This window comes from Fusarium phalaenopsidis (genome assembly GCF_050370095.1).
Source record: "Fusarium phalaenopsidis strain FUZ10S chromosome Unknown contig_32376, whole genome shotgun sequence".
Classification (NCBI taxonomy): Eukaryota; Fungi; Ascomycota; class Sordariomycetes; order Hypocreales; family Nectriaceae; genus Fusarium; species Fusarium phalaenopsidis.
Genome location: NW_028145382.1, coordinates 116,667 through 130,772, shown reverse-complemented (window position 1 = coordinate 130,772; position 14,106 = coordinate 116,667). Strand labels below are relative to the sequence as shown.

At 48.6% G+C, this 14,106-nt stretch overlaps 4 protein-coding genes across 4 annotated transcripts; 3 read left to right on the top strand and 1 right to left on the bottom strand.

Moving 5' to 3' along the window:
• Window positions 1-371: 371 nt before the first annotated feature.
• LRP88_14667 (uncharacterized protein) lies at window positions 372-1,994 on the top strand (the record flags this gene model as incomplete). Its single annotated transcript, XM_083251005.1, has 6 exons — window positions 372-489; window positions 516-534; window positions 630-834; window positions 885-1,210; window positions 1,265-1,628; window positions 1,680-1,994. 6 exons carry the CDS (start codon window positions 372-374, stop codon window positions 1,992-1,994), a joined length of 1,347 nt encoding a protein of 448 aa, XP_083093040.1.
• A 117-nt stretch (window positions 1,995-2,111) lies between these two features.
• LRP88_14666 (uncharacterized protein) lies at window positions 2,112-3,841 on the bottom strand (the record flags this gene model as incomplete). The annotated part of the gene is made up of 2 exons (XM_083251004.1): window positions 2,112-2,966; window positions 3,014-3,841. The coding sequence occupies 2 exons, from the start codon at window positions 3,839-3,841 to the stop codon at window positions 2,112-2,114; spliced, it is 1,683 nt and encodes a 560-aa protein (XP_083093039.1).
• Window positions 3,842-5,689: 1,848 nt separating this feature from the next.
• On the top strand, window positions 5,690-7,042 carry LRP88_14665 (FAD-dependent oxidoreductase; the record flags this gene model as incomplete). Its single annotated transcript, XM_083251003.1, has 1 exon — window positions 5,690-7,042. One exon carries the CDS (start codon window positions 5,690-5,692, stop codon window positions 7,040-7,042), a length of 1,353 nt encoding a protein of 450 aa, XP_083093038.1.
• Window positions 7,043-8,424: 1,382 nt separating this feature from the next.
• LRP88_14664 (uncharacterized protein) lies at window positions 8,425-8,769 on the top strand (the record flags this gene model as incomplete). The annotated part of the gene is made up of 1 exon (XM_083251002.1): window positions 8,425-8,769. The coding sequence occupies one exon, from the start codon at window positions 8,425-8,427 to the stop codon at window positions 8,767-8,769; it is 345 nt and encodes a 114-aa protein (XP_083093037.1).
• Between the last annotated feature and the right edge of the window lie 5,337 nt (window positions 8,770-14,106).

Sequence of the window (14,106 nt, the reverse complement as noted above, 5' to 3'; positions counted from 1 at the left end):
TTCTTGAGATTACTTGAATGAATATTTCTGATTTTTGACAGAATCAAGCACAATTAGACGAATATTGTATCGCAATGGTTGCTGAACTTAGAGGTCGCGCCCTTGTGACCGTCATCCTGTTGACGTCGGGTGTTGACTTTTTGCTTTTCGGAGTAAGAGGCCTTGAAAATTTATGAGATGAGCCGACACTAACTGTTTCGTAGTATGATCAAGGTATTATACTAAATTCTCTGGTAGACTTTTATTGACAATACAAAGGTTTGTTTGGTGGCATCCTGGCCGGAACTCGGTTCCAGAACATGCTTGGAAATCGTGAGGAACGTCTCATCGCTTGCACGTGCTGGCACTGAACAAAGATAGCAAACTCCACAATGAGCGGTTTGGTCACTGCCATCTACGATGTCGGATGTGCATTTGGTGCTGTTAGTGCCTTTTTGTTTGGTGAACGAATCGGTCGAAAGCGATCCATCATCTATGCCAACATCATCGGTAAGACATGGAGTGAACGTTGTCAGCTCAATACTCATATTCGCAGTCATCATCGGCGCAATAATTCAGGCCGCTTCTTACTCATATGCCCAAATGTGAGTTGGGCGCGTGTATGGCCTGTCCAATGCTGACTGGGCTAGGTTCGTTGCTCGGATTATCGCTGGTATTGGCATCGGCCTTAGTACCGTTGCTGTTCCCATCTTGCAGTCAGAAACCCTTCCAGCACACAATCGCGGATCATTACTTGTAGTTCAGTCTGCCCTGATTGTGGTTGGCATCTCCGTCGCAAGTTGGGTCTGCCTGGGTACTCTGTACGCCGAAAGCTCAATGCAGTGGCGATTTCCAGTACGACAGCCATGTGATGTAGAATGACTTCTTTTCTAACCTGCATCTAGATCGCTTGTCAGATTCTATTCTCCTTCGTGGTACTCGTTCTTTGTCTATGGCTCCCCGAGAGCCCTCGGTGGATGGCTAAGACCGGCAATGTCGAGGAAGCCCGTAATCTCATCTCCCGAGTTCTCGACAAACCACTCGACAGTGAAGAAGTCGAAAGCCAGCTCTCAGAGATTCTCAAGTTCCTTGCGCTTGAGGAGGAAGCTGGAGAGGCTGCTTGGCATGAGATATTCCGCAACAACACCAAGTCGCGAAATCTTCAGCGCGTCTTGTTGGGCATGGGGCCGTACTTGATGAATCAGTGGAGTGGAATCAACTCTCTCAGCTAGTAAGTGAACAGAACGCATTGGTTGTTCTAAAAGAACTGGTCTAACAATCACAGCTACCTGGGCTATATCCTGCAGACATTCCTCGGATACAGTCAAGTCGTGTCGCTTGTCCTCGCCGGCGTCGCCTTCACCCAATGCGCCATCTTCTCAACACCGCCCTATTTCTTCATTGACAAGATCGGCCGCCGAAACACAATCATGCTCTCATCAAGTGCCTGCGCCGTCTGCCTGTTCATCATCTCAGGTTCTCTCCAACACCAACGCTCCGCTGACGCTGCCGCTGCGGTCGCATTCATCTTCTTGTACCTGGACTGCTACGTTCTAGGCTTCCTCCCCGTTTCGTGGTCGTATTCTGCTGAGATTCAACCTCTCCGTGTTCGTAACAAGGCGACCGCTATTGGAGTCTTCAGCCACTGGGTAAGCGCCTCGCCACTTCAACGGAGCATGTTAGAGGCTAACAATTCGCAGATCAGTAATTTCGTCGTTGTCATGGTGACGCCTATCGGAATCAACAACATTGGAGGCAACTTCTTTTGGATCTGGGCCATCATCTGTGCCTTGTTTGTGCCAGTTGCCTACGTCTTTGGTGTGGAAACCTCGGGGCGGACTCTGGAGGAGGTTGACCAGATGTTCTTTGACGAGCCGCGGATTATGATGGGGCTGAATCCTAATCACAGAAGGGTCATTAGGGCGTCTCCAGGCGGAGAAGCCGCGCAGGTTAGAGTTGTTAAAGCTCAGGGCGATGGAAGTGACCTGGAGGCGACACAGCCAGAGAAGGCCTAGATGCCTCAAGCAGACAAGGGGTGCCAAAGTGCTGTCACGGGTGCAGTCTCTGCCAAGTATCTTGGATTCGGGATCATAGTTACTACGGAAAAGTGTAGCATTAAGTCCTCCCCCTCATCAATCACCTCCCCTATCATACCAATTCACGCCCCGGGCTTGAAGCTGAGCCGCAAACAGGCTGCGCGGCTTCACCTGATGACCCGACTGGATCAAAGTTGCGTTCCCATTCGAGTCACCAGGGCTTCCGCAGCCGACACACCAGTTAATTCCCAGTGGAGGAGACTCAAAGTTCACGTCGCTTCGCAAGTTCCAGCCGACACCGGCGTTGACGGCCCAGCCGCGGCCTGTGGTACTTCTGTTCCCGAAGTTGGTTGGCGCCGAAGAGTCTTCGGCCAGCAACCCGGTGGACCAGCGCTCAAATGGCTCGAACTTCTGGTCACCAGAATCTGTCTCGTAGCGGGTGACGGCATTTGGTCCCGGGGTGAAAGCATCAGTGGAGACCGTATAGGATCTGGCCGTGTCGAGCCCAGCTTGGGTAAGGTCTTGGATGAGAACCTGGCTGCCCCTGAGCACAATGTCAGAAGGCAGAGATGTTCCCTCAATGTCCTTGTTCCGATTCATGATGGTGTCCTGGATGGTGATCCTAGCTGCGTCTCTCTGAATCTCAAAGAACTTATTGAAGCCAGTTAGGTTCAATCCACTGGCCCAACTGTCAACTGTCCAAGACGCAAACCTGACTGCAGCGTAGTTGCATGTTGTGTAATCGAGGCGCATTCCAGAGCAGGTGTCGGCTCCAGCTTCTATCTGAAGGTTCGCAATCCCCATCTCTGAAGTTGGCTCCGGGGGTGTGTAAGCCCGGACTTCGGCTTTCATGTACACCGAGTTGAGGTTGTCCGTTAGGGGGATCTTGAACGTGATCGTGTTGCCGCTAATGGTCTTTATGATGTTTGGCGCCATGATTTGTGTTCCTACCTGTTTTCTAGTTAGCATTGGCTTGTCTTTAGGTACAAAGACCTTACCGCTATCCATTCTTGGTAGTTACCGTTCTTCACCAAGTCGCTCATTCCATTCGTCCTGACCCAAGACTCCGTCACAGCTCGAGCGATGTAAACAGTCTGGCCGACCACGAACCCAGAGGCATCCTTGACCGTCACCGTGGAGGCCTTGATCGGTACGTAACTGTTGGTGATCCTGGACCTGTATCCAAAATCGGCCTTAGGGGCGATGCCGAACCTGCCAAGCGTGAACACGGGCTTGGTAGGTTTTCTCTTGAGAACGATAGTTGTGTCTTTCTCGCCGGTGCCCCTGACGATGACATTGCTGTACAACTGGATGCCGGCCGTCATGTAGAACTTGCCTGCTGGGATGCGAACAGTGCCTCCACCGTTTTGCCATGCTTGATTGATGGCCTGCTGAAGAGATGGGCCAATATCATCGGTCGCCTTCGTCGGAAGGGCAAGGACGATGTTCCCGTTACCGATAGTCGGAAGGGCGGAGTCCGAGTTACGATAGCCGCAGTAGCTAAAGTCGGGCAATTTGTCACCGCGAGAGCTGGCGACAGAAGCCCAATTGACGACGGGGTCTCGCTTGAGCAGGCCAGCTTGAGCAAGGCGGACGGTGAACCAAAAGATGGTAATAAAAGTAAGGGTCATTGCAGAAGGTGTGTAGTGCAGTTGTTGTGAAGATTGGTTGGTTTGTAGCGATGTATTGATTGCTTGAGCTGGGATTGACTCAAACGATAGGAACTTGACGTTTAATATATATGAGTTGTCCAGTGATTCAAAGACAGCACGGCCTGGACGGTTCGAGAACTCAACCGCCTCGTCCGCCTTGGAACGCTCGTCCATGGTCCAGGCGCCCGGCACATCTTTCGCCTTGGACTTAATGCTAGTGCCAGACTATCGAAATGTGACTTGTCAAGTCCGAAATTCAGGTATTGTAATGCTGAAACTCATCCTCCCTCAACGCTATTCGCTTGAGGCTTCTAGCACTCGACCTAAAAGCAGACGGGTGATCCCGCAGCCCTCTGCATCTGTGTTGAGGCTGCACTGCCACCAGAATCGTACGATCAAATCCAGCTGTCACAGTCCAGGGTCTGTCACTTCCAGGCATGCTCTTGGCGCTATCCTGTGCCACAGTTCTCGAGATTACCGCGGAGTGCAACAGCATCGGCAGTTTCCGCGGCTCTCAAAGGAGCAGGTCTTTTCGAACAAGACGGGGAGAAATAACACAGAAGCCTCCCATCCAAGGGTTCGCTTGACTTAGTCCCTGGATTAGACTTCTCCATCAACCTCCCATGATTCTAGTAATGGGCATTCTGAGCTCACTGAACAGTTCAGTGTGATGAGTATGTCAACTATCCTCTCCTCCATTCGTCCTGCGCATGATCATTCGATTTCTTTCTAGAACTAAACTCGCTGTCACTGGGCGTTCCAAGGGGAAATATCGCGGGGGTTAGTGCAGTTCCTAGCTCATGTCGACTCTCCAGATCGATAGAATGATGGAGGAAGTCTATTTCCTCCCAAAGATGCTTAAATCTACACTTTGCGGGACTAACATGATAGCTTACAGCTGCAAGCAGCCACCTCTAGTACTCTAGTTAAGCGTCCTGTGTCATGTGCATCTTTTGCGTGACTCTTTTGTCTGAAACAACCTTTTGACTAGTAACATCTGGAAAAAAAAGTGTATAGCAGTCAACATAACCTCTAAGCAAGATCTCAAGTGTTCAAGGAAGCGGCTCTCAAGGGGCAATGCTTGACGGAAGAATTCCCAACCTTGGCAAGAGGACCCCTACTCACAGTCTCAATGGCGTCGATCGCCATACCAAGCCCCCCATTTGAGTCAGCCATTCCGGTCGGTATGAAGGTTAATCCAGACGTTGGTCTAAATAGCCTCTGCGTTCCTGTCCCGGGGGTGGCGTTGACCAGACCGGATCCGGCCCGGATCCACAAACTGGGCATGTCACCGTCCCGGAGACTATCCTCCAATTCGCCCAAGTGTAGTATGTGTGCAACATGGAAGTTGCCGCGAGCCTCCAAGCCAGCACTTTCTCTTGTCCAAGTTCGGCTTTCCGTTAGGGGCTCCACGGGCCACATGGCCTCTCGACCAAAACATACAGGCATACAAGCCTTTTCCGCATCCATCCCCAGCCATACCACGTCTCTGGAGATCAAAGGCGTTGAGTGGAGCTCAATTGCCGAGTGAAGATCAGCACCCATCGCATTTGCCATGGTTCACGTTGAGTGTGGGTAGTTGGCTCACTCTGCGTAAAGTTGTCAATTAACGGGCGTGCCACGACAGAGAAAGCAGGGCCTGATCTCCGCCGTTTTTTCAGCATTCTGTATAATTTACAGCCAGTGATGCAGCGCCTGATTTCTTGGCAGTGGAGCCACTCATGGCCCTTCAATGTGTCTGGTGCTTGGATGGAGGCGATGCAAAGGCAAAGGGTTCCCTGTAATAACGCTTCTGACGACATCTGTACAACACGATAATTATCGTCCAAATCGGATGATTTTTTCTTAGAGATAGCGACTTTTTCCGGACAAGATTCGGAGATAAAAAGGTGATGGAGGACGCTCAGTGAAAATGTCGACCGTTAGTGTGTGACGCTATCTTGGCCCTCAATCACATCATCGCGTCTCTAACAAGTTTGTCATTCGCCGGGATCCCGCACTCACGAAACGTCAATTTTCTTAATGGCTGTCTCGAACTTCAAGGTCGTCATCGTAGGGGGCGGTCCAGTTGGTTTGGTGGCAGCTCATGTTCTCTACAAGGCTGGTATCGACTTTGTTGTCCTGGAGCGTCGTGAGAATGTTGTCCTTGATCTTGGAGCAGCCCTGGTCCTTGCACCGCATAACATGAGGGTGATGCACCAACTTGGCCTCTATGAGAAACTGATGGAAATTGGTGAAGAGCTGCTCAACACGAAGGGCTTTCTCTTGAATGGGTATCAGTTCAAAACGGGTACCGAACTACAGCTTCTGAAGCAAAAGTATGTCATTCAGATGTCCATCTCGGCGAACCGCGCTAACTTTCGCAGTCATGGTGTTGGGCTGGTCGCATTTCACCGTGCCCAACTCGTCCAAGTTCTATACGACAATCTGCCAGAGGAAGCCAAGTCAAAGTATTTCCTCAACAAGAAGATCATCGCCATCGACTCAAGCGGCGAGGGTGTGCGCGTAATTTCCGACGATGGCAGCATCTACGAGGGCTCCATCGTCCTGGGCGCCGACGGCGTGCACAGCATCACTCGCAATTTCATGAGAGATATTGCTCTTTCTGAAAAGCCCCATCGTGACTGGGACCCAAAGGAGCCGTTCACATCCGTATACAAGTGTCTGTGGGCCAGCTTCCCGCGTCCTTCAGAGCCGGGAGCCAACTTTGAGACAACAAGCAAGGACCAATCGGCAATGTACCTCACTGGCCGCGAAAGGGGCTGGATTCTACTTTATGACAAGTCTGAACCAACAACTGCCCTGCGATCATATTCAGAGAAGGAAGTCGAGGAGGTGGCAGCCAAGCTAGCCGAGTTCCCAGTCACCGAGACCCTCAAAGTCAAGGACGTCGTCAAAGAGCGATTCACATGGGGCATGTCGGATCTCGGCGAAGGCATCCTAAAACACTGGAGCTACCGACGCATCGTCCTCACGGGAGATGCCTGTCACAAGTTTACGCCCAACGCCGGCTTGGGCCTCAACAACGGGATCCAGGATGTCGTCGTGTTGTGTAATGGGCTGCACCAAGCCGTTGCAGACGGGAAGACTGACACCGCCAGTCTTACGAAGGTGTTTGAAAAGTACCAGAACGACAGAACAGAGGCTGCTGAGAAGGACTACAAACAGTCGGCGTTGGTTACAAGGTTGCAGACGTGGGCGAGTGGGCTGTATTACTTTCTCAGTCGGTTTGTTCTCTCAAACAACTTTGTTGCCAGGTTTGTTGCGCGGTTTGTCACGTCGCCTCACATTAGGAAAGCAAGGGTTTTGGATTTTGTTAGGGCAACGGAATTACCACTCGGTAACGTCGGGTGGCAATATGCCATCCCGCAATGAAGACTGCCAGACGGGCTGCGCATGGTTACAACTTCGTTTTATAGTGTTTGTGTTTTGGATAGAGTGGTTTTCACTTGGCAACTCCCGCGTCATAGATTGAGCTTCCAATGCATTTTCAGTCAAAGCCTCGTTGTCCAGGCGTCAGGGAGGATACTATTGGATGCAGACGGGAGAGTGCTTTATTGAGAGGCTGGCATGTGTGTGACACGACTAGGCATGGATGTGAGCGGGGCTGATAGATGCATCCAGATGTGCGTAAGCTGGCCGACGCGGAAACAAACAGTGTGAGGACACAGAAGTCTTGGCAGGGCTGTTGAATATTACGGTGAAGACGGCAACACAGCTTTCTCTCGTTTCCCACTGGCCAAGATTGATTTGTTCCATTATTCCCAAGCCTTTAAAAGGATGGATCACTGGTCAGACTTCGCTAGGGGTAGGGAGCATCCTACTTGACACCCCATCATCGAAGAGCCTAACAACCTCGAGCGCAGGCTCAGTTCACAGTCAACATTTGGAACTAGCCCCAACAAGGATCAGCAGTACTACCTATCAAACGCCGAGAAAACAGGCAAAATAGCCAGGGAAAGAGAAGATCTGTGTGCTCTGTTGCAAGCCACGATGCATGCCCTAGTTTTGTTTGATCTCGGCTCCGCCTCCTCATTGGCTCATCAATATCACTTCTCAACTCTTATGTTACACGGCAGCGCCTAATTCTTCAGGCCTGATTCTCAGTGACGCTCTGGGCCGCGTAAATATTACTGGGTGGTAAATGTGCAAGAAAAATTCTGCTGGGGGATGGGATACCTAAAGATCTCCTCTTCCCAGGCCCCTCCCGCCTCCTAAGTTTCAACAACTCTCGCCTTTCAACATACTCATCGACAGCTTGCATTTGACCTTATCCTTTTACCCCCCCCCAAAACACCTTTTCAATGTCTTTTGACGGTTTTACGACGGATTCTCGTGAGAGTTCCGTCGAGACTGCTGATACCAGCGACTACGTCATGGCCATGACGAGATTGGGAAAAATTAATAAATTCACAGCACGACACGATCGTAACCTTCGCTTCAAGAAGTCGCCATTCAAGGAGCAAGATGAACAATTAAAACGTGACCAAGCCAAACTCAAGGACCTGGACTTGGAGTTTAGGGAAGTCGGTTTGGGGGGCAAATTACCAGGCGGCATACCAGAGGACGCCAGGCCTGATTGGCTAACGGACCGGGTTCTTGCGATACAGAAGCTCAAGAAACTGGTAGAGATGGGTCCTGATCTAAAGAGTGTCGAACACGAGGAGACCCAGTACCAGGCAAAATGTCGAGAGGAAGAGAAACAATACTTCTTTGCCCTATTGAGAGTCTTTGGAGACCGCGGCCGAGGGTAGACAATGGAGTTCTATGGCCTGAACGGCCGCACCGCCGCAACAGACATGGCGACACCGCAATCCATGGCCAGCAACGCGTCCACCCCTTCTCCTGAGAACGATGAAGCCGGTGACCTACATGGCGCTGATGAGTGGGATGTTCCAGACGACGTCGAGGATCCCACGCCTCTCACCCCACACCCGAACATTCACTTGGATAAACGCACCGCCGCGCGCAAGAGGAGGATCACCAAGTCAACCGACAGGCCCAGACAGCGGAAACGACCCCGTCACAACAGCGTCCAGGGCTCACTAGCCGGCGACCGAACCATTGAGTTTGATCAAGTGTTTCGGGGTGGCAAGGCTTAAACCAAGTACAGACTTGCCCGGTACCCGTCATAAGGCGGCGCCTGGTATATTTTAGAATGCAAGGAGCACGAGAAACATTTTCCTAAGAACCCTATTCATGGTGCTGCAAAGCACTTGGACTCTGACGCCCATGACAATATGGGGAGAGGTCATAAGCAGGTAATCCGGGAACTCGGGATCCGCGTGCTGGGTTGCAATGAAGCACTAGCCGCCAAAAACAACTCTCTTTTCGACCGAGCCTTAGTCAAAGATGCTGAGATGCCTGGTGGAAGCAGGCGACCAAACAATGGAGCCCGCAAAAGTTGGTTCAGACCACCCGCGGTACGAAACACCACCAACATCATGACGGTAAAGCCAGGCGACATATGTGCCACCCGCTGGCAGGAACACAAAGGTCTTTATCCCATCTACATACTTCCGCTCGGGGTTTGCCCACGTCTGTGCTTCACACAGAGCGCAATCGTCCAGACCAAACTGGCCACCCAGCTACCCTCCTGTTACGAGTTTGACCCAAAGACGGACAGCGAGCCTAATCCCTATAACCACAACATAGACAGCTTCTCAAGGGCTCGGCTTATTCTAAAAAGGTATTAGCGGACCCCGTAGGGGACTGGTCTTCTGTTACTAGCACGACTGTGTATAGTAGTAGTAGTAGGGATAGCTCTTGGATATAGCATCATTACGCATAAATTACACTGCATGGAAATTTTTAGAGATCCGGACACATTCTAACCGTTAAATGCGAGAATCCCCAGTGGTTGCAGCCATGTTGGTGGTAATCGGGTGTCCTAGAATTTCGCACCTGTCACAGGATTTACCGCCCACTCTATGAGAGTGGGTCTCTTGCAATCTAGACCCACGGATAGATGCACAGGAGTTGACGGATACACACATGAATAATACACACACTAATTTATGGAAAAATTATTCTCGGACGACATGACACCCTTTGAACTGGACTGGACTGGATCCGAGCCCTAAATCCAGTCCTGTCCAATCTAACAAGATCACTGGACCGTGGGTGTTGTGTGGCTATGCATTCCCACCATCAAATTATCCCGCCGGCAAATGCCAGACTTACCAATAAGCATATTCTAGTGTTCAGCCTAACCTGTCTTCTCAGGGCCCTCTGCCACCCTCCACAGCTCTTGGAGCGCCATCCAGATGTCATAATTAATCACTGTTTTGCAGGTTGGTGTGGAGTGAGTTGTAAGAGAATTCGCTGGAAAAATTCCAAACATTTGGGTAATTGGTCAGACCGGCGCGCCCGGCAAAAGCTTAACCTCTATATATACAGGAGCGTGGAAGCCTTGAAGGCTTCGAGGGATGAGTTCCAACGAGGAATTGTTATTATCACCAATTTGAACCCGCTCTTTTGTCTTGCCTTTATTATTTTCCTGCTCCATTTGATCGGTTGAAGCATTCAGATCACAGCGCTTAGGAACCTCTTTATCAGTCCCATCTCGAGCAACTACTTTCCTATTCCAATCAGGCTTCTTGGACGCGTTGGTTCCTAGATGCCTGAACACGGTACCCTTCTCGGCCCCCTCACCACGGCCTGGTCTCAGCCAGCGAGCTGCTCCATCTTCTACGCAGCTAATTCAGATTCTGATGATTCGTTATCTGGTCAGCGTTGTGTAAACGTCGATCGGGATGGTTTTGGAGATACTGAGGAGGATCCCGACTGTTGGCCGCCACGAATGAGAGGAGTTAAAGATCATGGCCTCCCACTTTACGGCTGGGGATTTTACTCCCCAGGTCTCGAATGTCCGATTGGATACACAAGCGCTTGTACGGCCATTTCTGGTGGCCAACAGTGGCAGGTACAATTCGAACCCGGGCCCAGGGAAACCGCTGTGGGCTGCTGTCCGAAGTATGTCAACCCTACCAGATCACTAGGGACGAGCGTTGCCGAAACTGACTATTGGATGCTAGGGGATTCTCGTGCTCTGTCATCGAAATCGACTGGGCTGGTGGCTTCACATGGGCCCAGACCTGCCTGGCCACTTCCATATCCACAAACGTCCTTTACAATTTTCGGTGTACAGGCACTGAACACACTTTCCTATTCACGACTGTGTTTGTCGAAGAACCTACATCTGGCAATACGGATACGAATAACGGGAACACAGTCACCGTCACCGCGACGGTAGAACCAAAACCTACCAAACCAGAACCTACCATAACGCTTTATGCGCCCATGTTTCAGCTTAAATTTCAATCGACCGATATCACGACTACTACTCTAGCATCCACTCCGTCAATATCCTCTAGTTCCGCCCCTGATTCTATATCTAAGAGCAACGCTGGGCTGTCAACGGGAGCGAAGATTGGTATCGGCGTCGGCGTGGGAATTGGCGGGATCTTACTTGGCGCCCTTGTGGGATGTTTTGTCCTGTGGAGAAAAAAGTCAAAAAGGACATTAGCAGCGGAGTTTGGTTCTTCCCCTGGCCGTTTTAAAGACAAGGCAACACCGACTCAAGTGAACAATCCTATATTTTCCGAGCTTTCTGGAGTTACTCGTCCTGTGGAATTACCAGCACATACCATCCAGGACCACCTAATGGATAACCCAACCTAATGGATGACCAAAATTTCGCTCCGCCCACACAAAATCCAAATTTTGATGCGTGCATAAAACACTAGGTCATTAATTAAAAAGCAAAGCTTTGGAGAGAGGCTCTAGAAAATTAATTAATTTTTACTCTCTGCGTGGTTTTTTGACCTCTTGACCGCTGCGTGTGCGCTGGTAGTGCTTTGTTATAACTATGAAGTCCTTACTTTTGTCCTCTGACCTAACACCTACCTTAATCACCGACTTAACCTCCTTATCTATATCTACCTCTATTTTTGCCTCCTTTGAGTTAAGAAGAGCTTCCCTAGCCGCCAAAGCCTCCGCTAGAGCTATGAATCGTCGGTTTGGGTTTGGTACTGCCTTTTTTTTTTCCCCTTGCTGCAGCTAGGATACCTGCTCTTTAAGGCTAGTAATCCGCGTATTTTAAACGGCCACCTTTATCTCTAAAGCTTCTAGACCCTTTGCGATCTTATTGTACTTCTGCCTGGTTGGATGACTTTTGTGTTTAGCTAAATCTCTTACCTGGCGGCTCGTTTTCGGCGTATTATCTTAGTGCAGTGGAGGAGGGCTAGGCGTCTTAAAACATTCCGGCACCTTTTCTTTATCCGGTTGAATTTCTGGATGTATTAGGGCTTTGCGATAATTTATTAGCTAATTTCTAGTAAATCTCTAGCTAGATAAGATAATCTCCTTCCTTATGCCTGCCTCTCTGGCTTTCGCGTATATCTAAATAAAGTTAACTTTATTGATTGGTGTAGAATTGGTTAAACTAGCTGGCTTTTAGAGTTCTTTCTAATACGCACCTTTAATAATATTAAAAATTCCATTATCTAACGGTTGCAGACTATAAGAACAATATTAGTGGTGCGCTTCGGGCTCGGGTTAGCACCTATGTGCAAGTGCGGCCGCGGGTCTTATTGAAATGTTCCTTACTTTAAAGAATTAGCTTTGTAATATATAAGACCTAACGTATATGTATAGCGAGTGCACCGGACAAGCGAGTGCACTAGCATACTGTATAACTAAAAATAGCTAAATCTTAAATTTCTAAAACTAATATATATAATAAGCGAGTGCACTAGACAAGTAAGTGCACTAAAAATCTCTACCTTAAAGATAGAAATCGCTATAAAAACACTATAAACTATTTAATTAATTAAAACTACTCGCTATACTCTTCCCCTAATATCTTAATTACTACCTAATAGGTCCTTGCATTATAGCCGGGCTTGCCGCAGATACCACAACGCTAAACACCTAGTCGCGCCGACCTCCCTTAACCACTACTTCTCGACGATTCGGCCACTACCTACGCATCAATATCCATTTGATTAATTACTTGCCTTCCTTCCTTTACCGTTATTACCCCTCTTTTCTATAGTCAGGTTCTTTTTGCCCTCCAGCGCTGGCTTAGTATCTCATTTACCTCTCGAAGGTCTTTATTCTCAGCGGTCAATAAGGCTACCCGATGCATAACTACCTTTATCCCCTTTGCAAGAGACTATAGAGCTTCTAAAATTAACTCTAGGGAGCTACTTTAATGCCTTCTAATTCGTCTTTCGAGGTATTTAGACTAAGATCTAGCCTTAAGCACGGTCTTTGGGGTCCTTAAGGCCCAAGGGGTCGACGGTTTAGCTGCCTCCTTAACCGGCGTTAGCGTACATAGCTGCATATTAAGCTTTGAGATCACATTTTCCGCATTAAGAGGAACAAGCCTAGCTCCTCTAAAAGCCCCCTTAATATTTCATTCTATTATAGTGGCTTAAAATGCGGCGTAGAAGGCCAGAAAGAACTTAGTCTTTGAAACGTGGGTTATAGAGCATCTAATTAGACGCTTTATTTCTTAACCATAAGTACTCTTAAGTATGCTAAAGTACCTAATATTAAGGGGCTAAAGTAGATAAGAGGAATAAGGTGGCATATAAAGCCTAATAATCTTATTCTCCTTATAATATCTCTTAAATTTAATAGAGTGGTAACTTTCATAGCTATTAAGGATTAAGAGACGATAGATACTAATTGATTAATTGGTTATGCACCGGTTAAAGTGCTTAAGCCACTCGAGACCGGTCTTATTATCAGTCTAGCCATTTTGGGTCATCGCAATAGCCCAATCGCCCGGGAGGTTGCTTTCTCGGTACTAGTTAGCGAGATAATATTAGCCCGCACCGATAATAAACGGCGGGATCAGCTAGCCTTTCGCATTGATCGCCTAAATGACCATAATCCATTCTCGGTTTCCAGGCTGCACTGCTTTTAGCTTTTTATGCCTTTCTATGCCTATGATGACTATTTCGCTTATAATTATGCCCATAAGAAAGCTAGTCTCGTTAATATTATAAATATTATCTAATTAGATGCCATACTTCGCGATTATATTCGCCATAAGCCAAAACCAATCGCAGATAATGGTTAGATCTTCGCACTTAGCTCTCTAGTAGTCGTATTTGCGAAAAAAACGCATCTTAAGGTCTAGGTATTACTTAATAAAGTTTAAAGCCTAGCGCACGCTAACTAGTAATATATCGCGGTCGGTAAGTAATTAATTAGCTATTTCTTTTATACCACGTAGCCGGGGGGGAAATCCTCGTAAATCTAGGTTAAGAATAAACTAAATAATAATCTATTCCTCTAGATCTGATAGTTTGCGTGATTTCGGGATAGTATCGCGTTGAGATTATATGCTATTATGCCAATAACATAAGGCATAGTAGTCAACCTGGTAGAGCCTTATAGTTTATCGTAGTTTTAAATCTGGGTTA